We start from the raw sequence: 13897 nt of genomic DNA, 5'->3' as shown, positions 1-13897 counted from the left end.
ATCTAAAGTAAACACAAGTGACCAATCGCCATCCCCGATTAGGCATAAAAAGAGGAAAACATGGGTCAAAGAACATACATACAAAGATGAAAACTATTTTTTTTAATGGTTTCTATATACACATCAATCAATTTGTTTCCATACCCCATTGGCACTGTTCACTCACTTTCCTTTGACCTGCGCTATCTGGATTTCCTCATTTTTTCCACATCTTTTTATATTCCTTGGCTTTGTGTAGCCCACATCACCAGATACTCTCATTCATCTCTACACATATACCTACATAATATATTTATTTATCACATTCTCTACATTATCTGGTCACCATATGTGTTCACACCTTTGGAATTATTTGATAGTGTCCTGAATCCCCTCCTCAATTATGCTTTTCCATCTCTCTTCTCCCCTCCTTTGCGGACTGGACGGCCCACACCCACCTCACCCCCGGGTTAGACGTTTGCCTTTGGGGTGGTCTCCGTTTCTAGTCAATAGGTTACTTTATTTATTGGAATGTAAGTAATTGGACCCTATTTATATTTGGAGCAATTTGTTCTTATTCCTTTTTTATAAAGATTAGATTTTTGTATTCTAATACTAGTTTACAATTAGATATCATTTTTAATTAAGCTCCTGATGAGTGGACAGAGAGCCACGAAACGCGTAGAGCTCAGTTATGAAGACATACCTTTCGGAGACTGACCAAGTGTTGTTCATGATAGATAATTTTTAAGATATTTATTTATTTTTACAATATGGAATGTACTTTTATATATGGAACTTATCTATGTTATGTCAAGTCTTCTAATTGTGTATGTCTATATTTTATTAGTGTTACATATAACTGTCAATTATGAAATATCCAATAAATTATCAATTACTATTCTGTGATTTTACATATCCTGTTTATTAGTAAGTGGCTGACCTCATACAAAGTCCCATGACCCATGTTTTCCTCTTTGTATGCCTAATCAGGGATGGTGGTTGGTCACTTGTGTTTACTTCAGATCATATTTCTTTTTCTTTATGTACAGCAAAACATTTGGGGACCACACATGGTAATTTTAGTTGTTCCCATTTTTTTTTAGTTCCCCCCCCCCCCCCCCGAGTAAAGAACCACTCTTAGATATAAGCAGCCAAATGTTTACTAAAATCTTGACTTTTCACATTTCAGGAGGAGGAGGAGGAGAGAACAGATAGGGCCACAGCAGTCTGATGTCACGCCTTCTCCAGCAAGCAGAAAGGAAGCTGCAATGATGGTGTCACCCCTGTAGAGTGTGTCAATGCAAAAATGCAAACTCACCACCAGAGCCAAATGCTGTGTAGATTATAGGACAGCAAGCGAGTGAGTGATAATCTCAAACACCTAAGGTCCCAGCCATCACTTTTCATTTTAGTGGTGGCTCTAGATGTGAGTTCTTTTTTACCATTGTTTTGATTTTATATTCCTTATACACTGTTTTTGTATCAGTGTTACTGAATATTTTATTGTATATTTTTATTAAAGTGATTTTTATTTCATACTACACATGAGCCTCTCCCATTTTTTTTTTTTTTATACAATTTAACCCTTCCATGATGTGCTGAGTCATTCTACACATTGGAGGTTTTCTATGAGACTGGAAGTTGCGGACTACATTGATGTCCCAAAAGATATGCAGACTGGTCGCATAACACTCGCTTGCTGTCCTATAATCTAGACAGCATTTGGCTCTGGTGAGTTTGCATTTTACTTATTTTCGGTGGTGGAGAGATTATTATCCTTTTCATCGTGACATCTACATTTTCACTGGATTGCACTTATCGAATGTCGTCATATTAATCTAGGAACTTTATCACAAAAGACATTTCTTCAATTTGTTTATTTTGGACATTGTTTCTTTTTGTCTATTGACCTTAGCGCTGCATTTTTCTTCTTATTGTGATTATTTTTGTGTATGTATATTTTACACTGTTTTTGCTAGCTTCTTTTTATTTTCATTAGCGTGGATTCACACCTTTATCACTCAATCACAAGACTGGCTGAATAGAATTACAAACCGTCGGCAGGGAAAGATTTCACATAGATGTATTTCAACAACGTATTTAGCTTTTTGAGTTTTGCTTAAGTGTTCATCATTTCATAATACAATAAAATGGACATGACACAAGATCCTCCATAAAGGATCAATACAAATTTATTAAGAAATAAGTTAGGCACTGTTTCTAAGCATATATCATCTGTCCACCAAACATTCAATATTAGCTATGCCATTTCTTCAGTTTCAAAAGTAAAATACTTCCCTCCCCCACTGTCCTTGTCGCTAAAACAGAGAGCAGATTTCCTGGACCCCCGCAGCTCTCAGTGGTTTTTCCCAACAGCAACTATGTCTCTACTGTCTCCTGAAATGAAGTAGGCATCCATGGGAGGAGCCACTGAGTGCAGTGGGGACCAGGAGATAGACAGTCCTGGAAGAATCTGCAGGTGTTGATGTCTCTTCATTGACGGCACAGGCACACCTTTCTTCTTTGCAAGAAACCATTTTATTCAGCTGGATTGTAGCAGCAGAGTCCTTCTAAATAGAAATGCTGCAGAGGTCACTTGAAGGGTGCTATTATATCTTTGCACAACTTTGGCGAAACCAGTTCATAACGGCTAAAAAAGTTAAAATTTGCCAAATAAGTTGTGCCAACATTCTGTGCGCATAACATCACCCACCTGGGATTAGGATGAGGTTGTAGCACTTGATTATCAGGATTGCTGTACTGTTCTTTTTTTTATGGCCCATTAGACTCAATGGCTCTTGGGCTGTATTTTTAAAGCCTATCTCTTTGTAAAATTTAGACCCTCTCCCACCCCTGCTGTGTACAGGAGGACCCCGCCTCCTATACAAAACAGGGACTCAGGAGCAGGGTGTCATGTGAATGCAGACTTAAGGGGCAATTAGAAAGTTTTTTTTTTTTTTTTTGTTTTTTTTTTTTTTTAGAAAACAGTAGAAAAAAAAAAAAAAAAAGTCGTACAGTCCCATGACTTATCCAATAGCTCCAAAAACCAGACAGGGAAGTTCTGTCTGTAACTGGCAGTACCAGTGCAACCAACACTTATATAACTTGGTATAAAAGATGTGCGTACACGGTCAGTAGTACGCACACACACGTGTATTGTAGCTATAGATGCATATATGTAATGTCCATATTCAGAACGCTGGAGATAAGGTGTGTCACACTCTGACAGGACCGTTCTGGAATGTTTCTGTGTGGTTCTTCAATTAGGCTTTCTCAGTGTTTCTTCGGAGGTTCCACCATAATCACCGGCCACATGCCAAACATGAACTGTGCAAAGGAAAACAAGGAATGAAAAGCAAGAAAATGCCTCACTGTGACAATCACATTTAATACTACATATACTTGCATGAATAGCTTTCAATCCATTTTTGTATTTGGATACGTATCTAATTTTGTTATATCTAGCCACTGTTAATCCCTTCCAGCCGCCACCTCCCGGCTCTTTAGGAGGATCTAAATTCTGGGAGGTGGGCATTCCAATCACAGCGGTCACATGATCTGAGGTCACAGATCGAAAAGCTCCCGATGGCAAATATGCATTGGGAGCTTTCTGGTACCCACTGGTTACTGTGGCGGGAGTGTGCTCTAAGCACAGTAAAAAGGTTTATTTGCAGCCGCACTTGTCGAGAGGCCGAATATATGCGCCAGGTTGGTGGGAAGAGATTAATAGGAGGAGGAGGAGGATTTGACCTTCTGTAAGATTCTGAATAATAACATTCCTCAGCACAATGCCCCAAGATAGGGACACATTATTAAACCTCTTCACTAAGAAAGCCATCAGATAACACTATGCAACTGGTGGCTCTGAATCCCAACTGTTGGCTCTCAATCCCAACTGTTACATAGAACCGAAATCCCCAATGAGGATCAGGAATCCACAGCACACCTTCCCAAACTAGGGATACATAATAAGCCTCTTCACTAATAAAGTCACCAGATGACACTATGCAGCTGGTGGCTCTCAATCCCAACTGGTACAGAGAACCCGGGTCCCCAGTGATTGGGAATCCTCAGCACAACTCCCCAAACTAGGGATACATTAATAAACCTCTTCACTAAGAAAGCCACCAGATAACACTATGCAGCTGGTGGCTCTCAATCCCAAATGGTACAAACAACCTTACAGAGAATCCAGGTCCCCAGTGATGGGGTATCCTCAGCACAACTCCCCAAACTAGGTACACATTAATAAACCTCTTCACTAATAAAGTCACCAGATGACACTATGCAGCTGGTGGCTCTCAATCCCAACTGATACAGAGAACCCAGGTCCCCAGTGATGGGGAATCCTCAGCACAACTCACCAAACTAGGGATACATTAATAAACCTCTTCACTAAGAAAGCCACCAGATGACACTATGCACGTCACAGGTCCCAGAAGATTGCCCGGCCATTCACAACGCGCAGTTGAAGCCACAAGCTGTCACAGCCAGGTGCCCACAGTAGAGATGCCGGCGCAGCTGAGAGGAGCGAAGCTTCGGACGGCCGCATTGCTGGACCGTGGGACAGGTGAGTGTGCATTTATTAAAAGTAGCAGCTGCACTTTTTGTAGCTGCTGACTTTTAATAAACACAAAAATTAGTGGAACTCCGCTTTAAAATGGCCACAGGCTAGAATTGCTAGGAAGTGCTTATCAAAGTGATTTCTCAGCAAAATAAAGCATGGAGACAGATGGATGGGAGAGTTTGTGTTAACTATTAAAAATTAGTTAGTGTTCTTGGTTTATGGTGCTCAAATACAGTGTAGTTGCGCTTTATCTCACCAGCTTTACAGCTTTCACAGGTACTATACATATGTAGCACTACTCCTGTGGGAGAGGCTTAAAGCAGATTCCCCTGGGTTACCCATAGCAACGACTTGTAAATCCTTATTACTTTAAATTGCTTGGCTCAGTCAGTAAACAGTCCAGGAGATTTGGTTTTTGTTGTTTTTATTTTAACTTGGGATGGGAGAAGGGATGAGTGGGATACTCCAACTTTAGCAAACTATGTACAAACTTGAGGACTTCTATGTTGAATGCGGCAAGGCCGCTGCTTATCCCTGCCACTGAAGTGAAGAACTTGAAAGGCAAATTACTTGGTAGATTACTCTTCAGGGTTCTACTTGGCACCCCCCTTTACTCACTGACTGTGTGCGCTAACCTCTTGTCCACTGACCTCACTGGAGTGGTCCCCTTTCCTGGGCAGACCCCTTGACAAGCCCCTGGTACTCACGAACACTGTTTTTCTCAGGTAGCTCTGCCTACAGCTCCACTGTCAGCTTCTCCAGGACCTTCAAGGCTCCGCTCCACACCTGGCTCACTAGGCCGACTGCCTGTGAACACTTTGCTCAGTATGCAGAAGGAGAGACAGCCGTCACCCTCTTCCTGGGACTCTGCTTCCCGCCAAAGACGCCCTGTCACATGTGCCCTTGGCTTTTATGATCAATCCCAGGATGCAGTGCGGATGTGCCCTCCCACTGGGACTGTCACAAAAGCCTGTGTGTCACTGGCTGAGTTTCCTCCACTGTCCAACAGGCTCCCCTATTGGATACAGTGGGGACACTCCCTCAGACCAAATGAATCACACATGGACACATGCAACAGGCAAAACTAACAATCCTGCTCCCTGATAAGCAGCAGAGCAAAACAATGCTTTTATTCTAGCACCTATCTAGGAGGGTGTTGCACATAATATATATGAGGTTAGAACAGTTTGGAAAGGGGGTCCCCCATGAAATGTAGCCACCCTGTTTTGGCTCTCCCCTCATTACTTTGGTGTCAGTAATGCATGTTATCTGGTGCAGGCTATGTAAATATAAAATAGGCTTAGCCTTTGGATCCGCTTTTTGACATTTGTGTAATGACATCATTATGCAACTATAGGATGCAGCACTATTTGCTGGCATTCCACCGATTGCCATTGTCTACATAGGAGATATAGGACTTTGTATTCATGGAAGCACCATTTTATTTAATGGATTCCTAATGTCTATATAAGTTAACTGTGGAAACTGTAAAGCTAACAAATACATTTTTATAAAGAATTATTGCTGCAGTATTTTGGATTAGGTGATGTGCTTACTAGATTTCTATAAACATGTCTGGTAAGTGCTCAGATTTCACACAGTCCTTGGCTGCTTTGTGTTCAACAAACCGGCAGCAGTGAAAAGCTCTCTGTTTGTGGAGGGACTTGTTGAGTTGCCCAAATCAAAGCCGTACAGGCAGCCCCAGTTTTTAAAACACTGGGGTTGGTTTACTAAAACTGGAGGGTGCAAAATCTGGTGCATAGAAACCAATCAGCTCCTAGGTTTGAGTCCTTGCTCACATTGAACGTGGGTTTGAAATCATGCGACTTCATCTGAACTTGCACAATTTCAAAGCGGCATTTCAGTCTGACTTCGGGGGCGACTTGAAAGACATCTGTGCAGGTTCATACACAAAGGTTTATTGAAGTCGCCCCTGAATTCACGAAAAGTAGTGCAAGAATTATTTTTGAAAATCAGTGCGGCGCCACAAAGTCGGTGCCATTGCTGGCAATAGGCCGCTATTTGTCATGTGATTTAAACTGTCAAATTGTGCCAATGTGAACGAGGGCTTATTGTTAAAGCTTAATTGAACAAGCTGAGGTTAGAAGCAGATTGGTTTCTATGTACAGATGCTCCGGATTTTACACTCTTCAGTTTTAGTAAATTATTGTTACTTACCCGTTGTTACTTGAACAAAATGCAGATGTAATAGCCATGATTGCTCACTCACATCCTTCGTTATTAAAAAAAAAAAAAGAAAAAAGAAAAAGAAAACACAACATGAAGTATAATGGAGCTAGAGGCCGCACACTAAAAGTACTCACCTTCACCTTTGGCCGATACTTAAGGAAGAGAGTTCGCGTGTACAAACTGCAACAAAGCACATAAAAACCAGTTAAAATAAAGCAATATGGAAAAATTTATGTAGATAAAAACAGCTGCCCTAAAGTGAACCAAATGGTAAGTATTGTGCAATACACCAAACTAATAATATTATAATAACTAACCAATTGCAAACACCTGAATTACCAAGGATGCATCAAATGATATGTGAAACAACAAATGATATTGAATTAATATATAAGCTGCTTGTGACCACTAGAAATCACAAAGCATATAAACAATATAAATATGTGAATAACTGAAAAACGTGAATAATTATTCCACAGGTGAATAAAACATAATATAGTCCCAAAGATAAAGAAATCCAAAATAGGGAAGTAGGAGAAGTGGATGAAAGTGAATCCAATAGCTGTTGTCACCACGGTGCTCCCACATATTGTGACATACAAATCTCCTTACCAGATACTGGTATATACACAACCTTGTGTATAGCTCCTCACAGCACCACTTACAGAAACGCTTATTCCAGCAACCTCCAGAATGAGGCCAGAGAAGGATGGAACTGCTCCTATTGTGTTGACAAGATGGGCTCCGATGCACCATACAAAATAAAAAGAGGACTCGATAGTGTAATACAGTTACACCATTTATTAAAAGATATAAAATTGCACTCACATGAATCAAAGTATAGAACGCTCAGAAATCCACAGAAGCTAGCCGGCTCTCGTTGTAGCCCGTCCACAGGGCAGCACGGTGACGTCAGCACGCCGTACCCTACAGCGTGCTGACGTCACAGCGCTGCCCTGTGGATGGGCTACGAGAGCTGGCCGGCTGGCTTCTGTGGATTTCTGAGCATTCTATACTTAACTATCGAGTCCTGTTTTTATTTTGTATGGTGCATCGGAGCCCATCTTGTCAACACAATAGGAGCAGTTCCATCCTTCTCTGGCCTCGTTCTTGAGGTTGCTGGAATAAGTGTTTCTGTAAGTGGTGCTGTGAGGAGCTATACACAAGGTTGTGTATATACCAGTATCTGGTAAGGAGATTTGTATGTCACTTTTGTGGGAGCACCTTGGTGACAACAGCTATTGGATTCACTTTCATCCACTTCTCCTACTTCCCTATTTTGGATTTCTTCATCTTTGGGACTATATTATGTTTTATTCACCTGTGGATTAATTATTCACGTTTATCAGTTATTCACATATTTATATTGTTTATACGCTTTGTGATTTCTAGTGGTCACAAGCAGCTTATATATTAATTCAATATCATTTGTTGTTTCACATATCATTTGATGCATCCTTGGTAATTCAGGTGTTTGCAATTGGTTAGTTATTATATTATTAGTTTTGTGTATTGCACAATACTAACCATTTGGTTCACTTTAGCGCAGCTTTTTTTATCTACATATTTGCTTGGTGTTGTCTCACTGTAAAGCTGCTGCTCCTATTTATACAATTTTTGTCTAAGCGCGGTTACTTAATTTTTAATTTTATGGAAGAATTTATACAGAACTTTGTCATTCTTCTTCATACCACAATTGTGCAATAATAAATGTAATTTAGCATGCTACAGCATAGTCACTAAATCATATAATCTTGTGAGCCACATACAAAGGTTTCAAGTTCTACTGCTGAAGGATGGTCAAAAGACTCATAAAAATCCACCCTTGGTTTGTTTCAATGCTGTGAAATACATTCATTTGTGTAGGGTGACTTACTTTTGCCTGAAATGTGGATCAGGGTTGTTGGACCCACTATCTCCTTAGACGTTTAGGTCTTTTTTTTTTCTATTTTAGAAATTATACTTACGTAGGTGGACTCAGCATCGGTCCGATTCTGCATCTGTCCCACGCCGGCTCTAACACTGAGAACTGAGCGATCAAACACCGCCGGACGCTCAGTTCTCAGTGCTCTCTGAGAGCTGGTGACTGTCAGCGGCTCCCCGTTTGCCCTGCCACCCATGCTCACTGGAGATCTGGGCTGTGGAGGGGGCGAGAGCGGCTGGCTCAGACTCTTAGCGGCTCGCTAAGAAGCTAAGTCAGGTGCCGGTCCAGGGATCTGGGTGGGTCCTGGCCATGTGGTCACGATCTTTCCCTAGCCTGGACCAGCTCTGTGACATCAGTTCACTGAAAACGGTTCACAGGTATGCAGAATGAACTGTACTCCTGTGATCCATAGGGGAAGTACAGCCGAACGAGCTTTGGTTGTACTTCTTTAATAGCATTGCAAAAGTACCCACATTTACCGTAGTGGTGAATGGAAGACTTTTCTGCAAGAGTTTGAGACCTATAGAGCATATATACACACACAAGCATTAACAAAGGCACCCAGATCATGTCCTTTCTGCATCAAAAGCACCCGATTATGCCCTTTCTACCCATGTCACAATACTCAGCCATCAGACCTGGAACACAGAAGAAACTGGGATTGAAAAAGATAAAGTACAACTTTCACCAGCTGTATGGAGATTCCATAAAGAACTCAGATGAAGTGGCACTGTATGCTGCATCACAGTCCTTTGAATGCGAAAGGCCCCTTGCACACGGGCTTTCCGATCCAGTTAGCTTGTCTGTTTTTCAGCGGACCTGATTGGATGCTCTATGCACCTCTATGAAGCAGCGGATGTCAGCGGAGACATCTGTGCTGACAACCGCTGCTATTGGATCCCATCCTGTCCGTGAAATTCAGATTGATGGAAACCCTATTTTCCATCCGTTTGGAGGATCAGATCGGAAAGGATCGGATGAAAATGGACAGGCGGTCCGTTATCATCCAATCTGCCATAGAGGAGAGCAGGGATCTGACAGGTCCGTCTCTGCAAAGTAAGCGGAGACAGAGCTGTCATGCGCCTGCTCAGCGAGGATCAGCAGGTCGATCCCCGCTCAGTAAAATGGAATCCGCCGGGCAGAAAGCCCGTGTGAAAGGACCCAAAGAGATTGATTTACTAAAACTGGAGAGCGCAAAATCTAGTGAAGCTGTGTGTAGAAACCAATCAGGTACCCATTTTTTTAAAAAGCTTAATTGAACAAGTTGAAGTTAGAAGCTGATTGGCTACCCTGAACAGCTGAACCATATTTTGGTTGAGGACCTTATGTGTTGTGTTGAGGACCTTATTCAACAACAAAAATATCTGCATAATCCAGCAATACTAGGCAATAGCTGGCATTACTGGGGGTTGGTACATACATATATCAATTGTTGAAATTTTGCCTCATTGCACCTCCAACCTAGTGTTCATGCAGCTAGCAAACCTTAAAGCTTTTAAATGTAAACTATCACCTGACCTGCATCCCACAATGCAAAGCGAACTCCTTTACTGGCTAATAAAGTGGATCTGAACACAGTAAGTGAACATTTGGAATGTTATAGGAACATCATGAAATTTTAATTCTGCCTACTCAGTACCCTGAAAAATCTACTTGTCCTGTTGAGTAGCCTTACAGCTAAATATCTGCAGCGTGAGATCATACAAGGCACTGCTGCCTTCTGACTGCTAGTCTATCCAGTTTTGGTGATGTCCTTCCTCTGCTGCTCGCTGTTCTCCTTGCTGAAGAGGAAGCTGGAACTGGGGATTTGCAGTACAAAAATCTCTCTGATTTCATCCCATTCTATGGATCTATGCTTCCATCATCTCTCCTGCTGCTACTTGACCAATCCTCCACCAGACAGCTCTGACACGTGGAAACAGTCTTACATCTACCAAGATGGTTACCTTCACACAGAGCCCAACAAAGTCTAGCAAGTCAGTAATGGGGAAAACCATCAGCTGCAGGGAGCCCACAGGCATAATTGATAACTAGTGATTTGCACTACACTTCGCATAAAGAAGGATAACCTCAAGAGATGCATCACAGAGGTAATACTGGTGTATTTGCACCACACCTGTCCATTTTGGGCATAGCTTCTACAGTACAGGCCCTTTTTAAGAATGTAGGGTCTGACCATCAACATTTCAATGTGGGGTGGTGTTCTGGAGCTTCCATGGCAAGCAGATGTCATATGCTGGTGTCCAGTACCATTCAATACAATTTAATAAGCACACAGAAGCAACCGGTTCTCTTTGGTGATAAGCGATATGGAATCCAATAAAGAAATGCTACACAAAGGGTAAGAATAGGGATTTACCTAAACAAAATATGCAGGTAAGAACCCAGTCCAGTCAGTATGTGCCACCAGGCATGGAACTGTGTCACGGCCCCGACGACCGGGGGCATCTTCTGCCGTACACTCCTGGAAGAAAATAACGTTCATGAGTTTTTATTTGGTCATATTTACAGGGGAAAGATTTAAAACACATTTGTTTCAAGGAGGAATTTTTAGATGCAAAGACACCTTATGGTACCCAAGTTTCTTCTATCCTTGATTTTGGAACAAAGTGGAAAGTGGAAAAATTACAAAGTGAACCTGTGCTTTGTCCATGTAGGGCAAAGCAACACATCCCCTTCTCCCCTTACAGCACACACTCACTTTTCCTTTGCTTCCCTATTTTTTTTTTTATTACAGGCATTTACAGTATAAAGTACCATCACTTTTTGTAGCACTTAACATACTGTACAATCACATCAGTCCCTGCTCTCATGGAGCTTACAATCTGAACTCCCTATATCATACGCACGTGACAAGAGACCGTTTATCTTTGGAGTGTGGGAGGAAACTGGAGTGGATTCCTTCTTATATTCGGAAGGTCAAGTTCATTCTAACAAAGTGAACCCACTTCACAGAGAAACAAAGGAGGAGACTTACCTGGTTCAAAAGTAATAACAGGTACTCAGGTTTTTGCTTTTGGTCATGGGATTTGAAGTTGGCTGATTGGTTCACATTATAATGACTGGTATGTCATGGTACCTGTGACAGGAGTAACTTACGGCAGGGGGAGCCCCTGGAACCAAGCTTACCTTATGGCACTTTTCCACTGCAAGTATCGGCTTGCCTCCACTCGGCACTGCTTGGCTCGGTTTGGTTTTCCCCTGCATGGTACGGTGTTGGAACGGTTCGGTACGGTTTGCTTTTCCACTACAGTAAAGTGAGTGGGATAACAACGATTCTCTGACCAATCAGTGGCTAGTAGTGACAAACAGTCAAGGCTGCATGCAAAGGATTGTGGGATATGGTATCGGTACGGCCCTCTTGGAACCACAACCGAGGTGGTACTGTTTAAGCGAGCCGCACCGCTCGGTTTCATGTAGTGGAAAAGCGTCGCCGTACCGTACCGAACCGTTCCAACACCGTACCATGCAGTGGAAAAGCGCAAAAGCGAGCCGAACCGTTCGGTTCCATGCAGTGGAAAAGCGCCTTTAGAGAGGTAAGGAAACCCCTAGTTCAGCTCCCCAGGCCCCCCTTATGTTACATAGTAGGTGAGGTTGAGTAAAGACAATAGTCCATCCAGTTCAACCTGTGTAGGTGTGTGTGGCTGTAATCATCTAACATAGCCCTTAATGTCCTGATCCTTGAGATGTAAGTCTAAAAGTCTTTTGAAAGCCACCATACTACCCGCAGAAACCACCTCTTGTGGTAGACAATTCCACAATCTTATAGTCCTAACAGTAAAGAACCCTCCTCGTTGCCTGAGGTTAAAACGCTTCTCCTCTAATCGCATTGTATGTCCTCGAGTCCTCATGCAATTCCTTCGAATGAACAGCTTTTTTTCTAAGCTGAGATCCCCATTAAGATATTTATAAATTGCTATCATGTCCCCTCTCAGATGTCTCTTCTCCAGGGAAAATAAATCGAGCGATTGCAGCCGCTCTTCATAGTTACGGTCCTCCAACCCCCTAATCAGTTTAGTTGCCCTTCTCTGGACTCTCTCCAGCTCCAACACATCCCTCCTGAGGACTGGCGACCAGAACTGGACAGAATACTCCAGATGCGGTCGGACCAGAGTTTTATAAAGTGGAAGGATTATAGTCTTATCTCTGGAATACATCCCTTTCTTTATGCATGCTAATATTCTGCTAGCTTTGGCAGCTGCCGCTTGACATTGCATGCTGTTGCCTAATCTATCATCAACCAAGACTCCCAGATCTTTCTCCATTTTTGATTCCCCCAAGGGTTCCCCTCCTAACGTGTATTGTGTTTTTATGTTTTTAGTCCCCAAGTGCAAAACCTTACACTTCTCCACGTTAAACCTCATTTGCCATGTCGTTGCCCACTCTGTAATTTTGTCCAGGTCATTCTGTAGGATATCTGCTTCATGCTGTGCAGTTATTGCCCTGGCCAATTTTGTGTCATCTGCAAAAACTGATAACGAACTACTGATCCCGACCTCAATGCGGTTTATGAATAAATTGAACAAGTTTGGTCCCAGGACTGAGCCTTGGGGGACCCCGCTTACTACCTCAGACCAGTCTGAGTATGCGCTGTTTACTACCAACCTTTGGACAAGGCCTTTTAGCCAGTTCCGTATCCAAGAGCAAACCCTGCTGTCGATACCTGCAGACCTTATTTTATAAATTAAGCGCTTGTGGGGAACTGTATCAAACGCCTTAGCAAGTCATTGTGCGTCTATTAAGGGCACAGGGTGACCGAGGACCCCAGTCTGGAGTTCTTGGTCACCCTGTGCCCCTAAGACAAAGGATGACTAGCCAGACTCCCAGTACAACCACATCAGACTCAGCATTTGGTTTTACCCCTGTTATCTTGGGTCTTATATGTGTGGTTTGTGTTGAAAGAATGAAGGGGCTCTTTCACAGGGGACAGTAATATTTATCAACAATATTGTGACAGTACCAGTGCCATTTAGCATCTGTCCCAACTCCCTTTTCTTCACTAGGATATTGGCCCCTGAACCAGCAAGGCTGTCTATGTTTAGAACACTGACTTTGGACATAACATTGCGGTCACTGGCCATACAACATTTTGTTTCCCAGATATAAAGTGTGACCGCTGTACCATGTTCCTACCCAGCAGCCAAACGTATTGGGTTAATGCTGGTCACTAACGCTACCCCACCCCCTTTATGGTTTGTATGATCTCGATAATCATTTCATAAACTTGTATGACC

General features: G+C 42.4%; 1 protein-coding gene across 1 annotated transcript in view; it reads right to left on the bottom strand.

The window, feature by feature from the left end:
• Positions 1–2151: 2151 nt before the first annotated feature.
• ACER3 (alkaline ceramidase 3) overlaps positions 2152–13897 on the bottom strand; it is a 117164-nt gene continuing 105418 nt past the window's right edge. Inside the window, exons 9-11 of the mRNA XM_082245917.1 lie at positions 11023–11127; positions 6874–6919; positions 2152–3309 (exon numbers count right to left, since the gene is read on the bottom strand). Coding sequence (XP_082102043.1) covers positions 3256–3309; positions 6874–6919; positions 11023–11127 — 205 coding nt within the window. The 3' untranslated portion in view covers positions 2152–3255. The remainder of the gene's footprint in view (positions 3310–6873; positions 6920–11022; positions 11128–13897) is intronic.

This window comes from Pelophylax lessonae (genome assembly GCF_965119305.1).
Source record: "Pelophylax lessonae genome assembly, chromosome: 2".
Classification (NCBI taxonomy): domain Eukaryota; kingdom Metazoa; phylum Chordata; class Amphibia; order Anura; family Ranidae; genus Pelophylax; species Pelophylax lessonae.
Note: the sequence above shows the minus strand (reverse complement) of the source record. Positions and strands in the feature narration are given on the sequence as shown.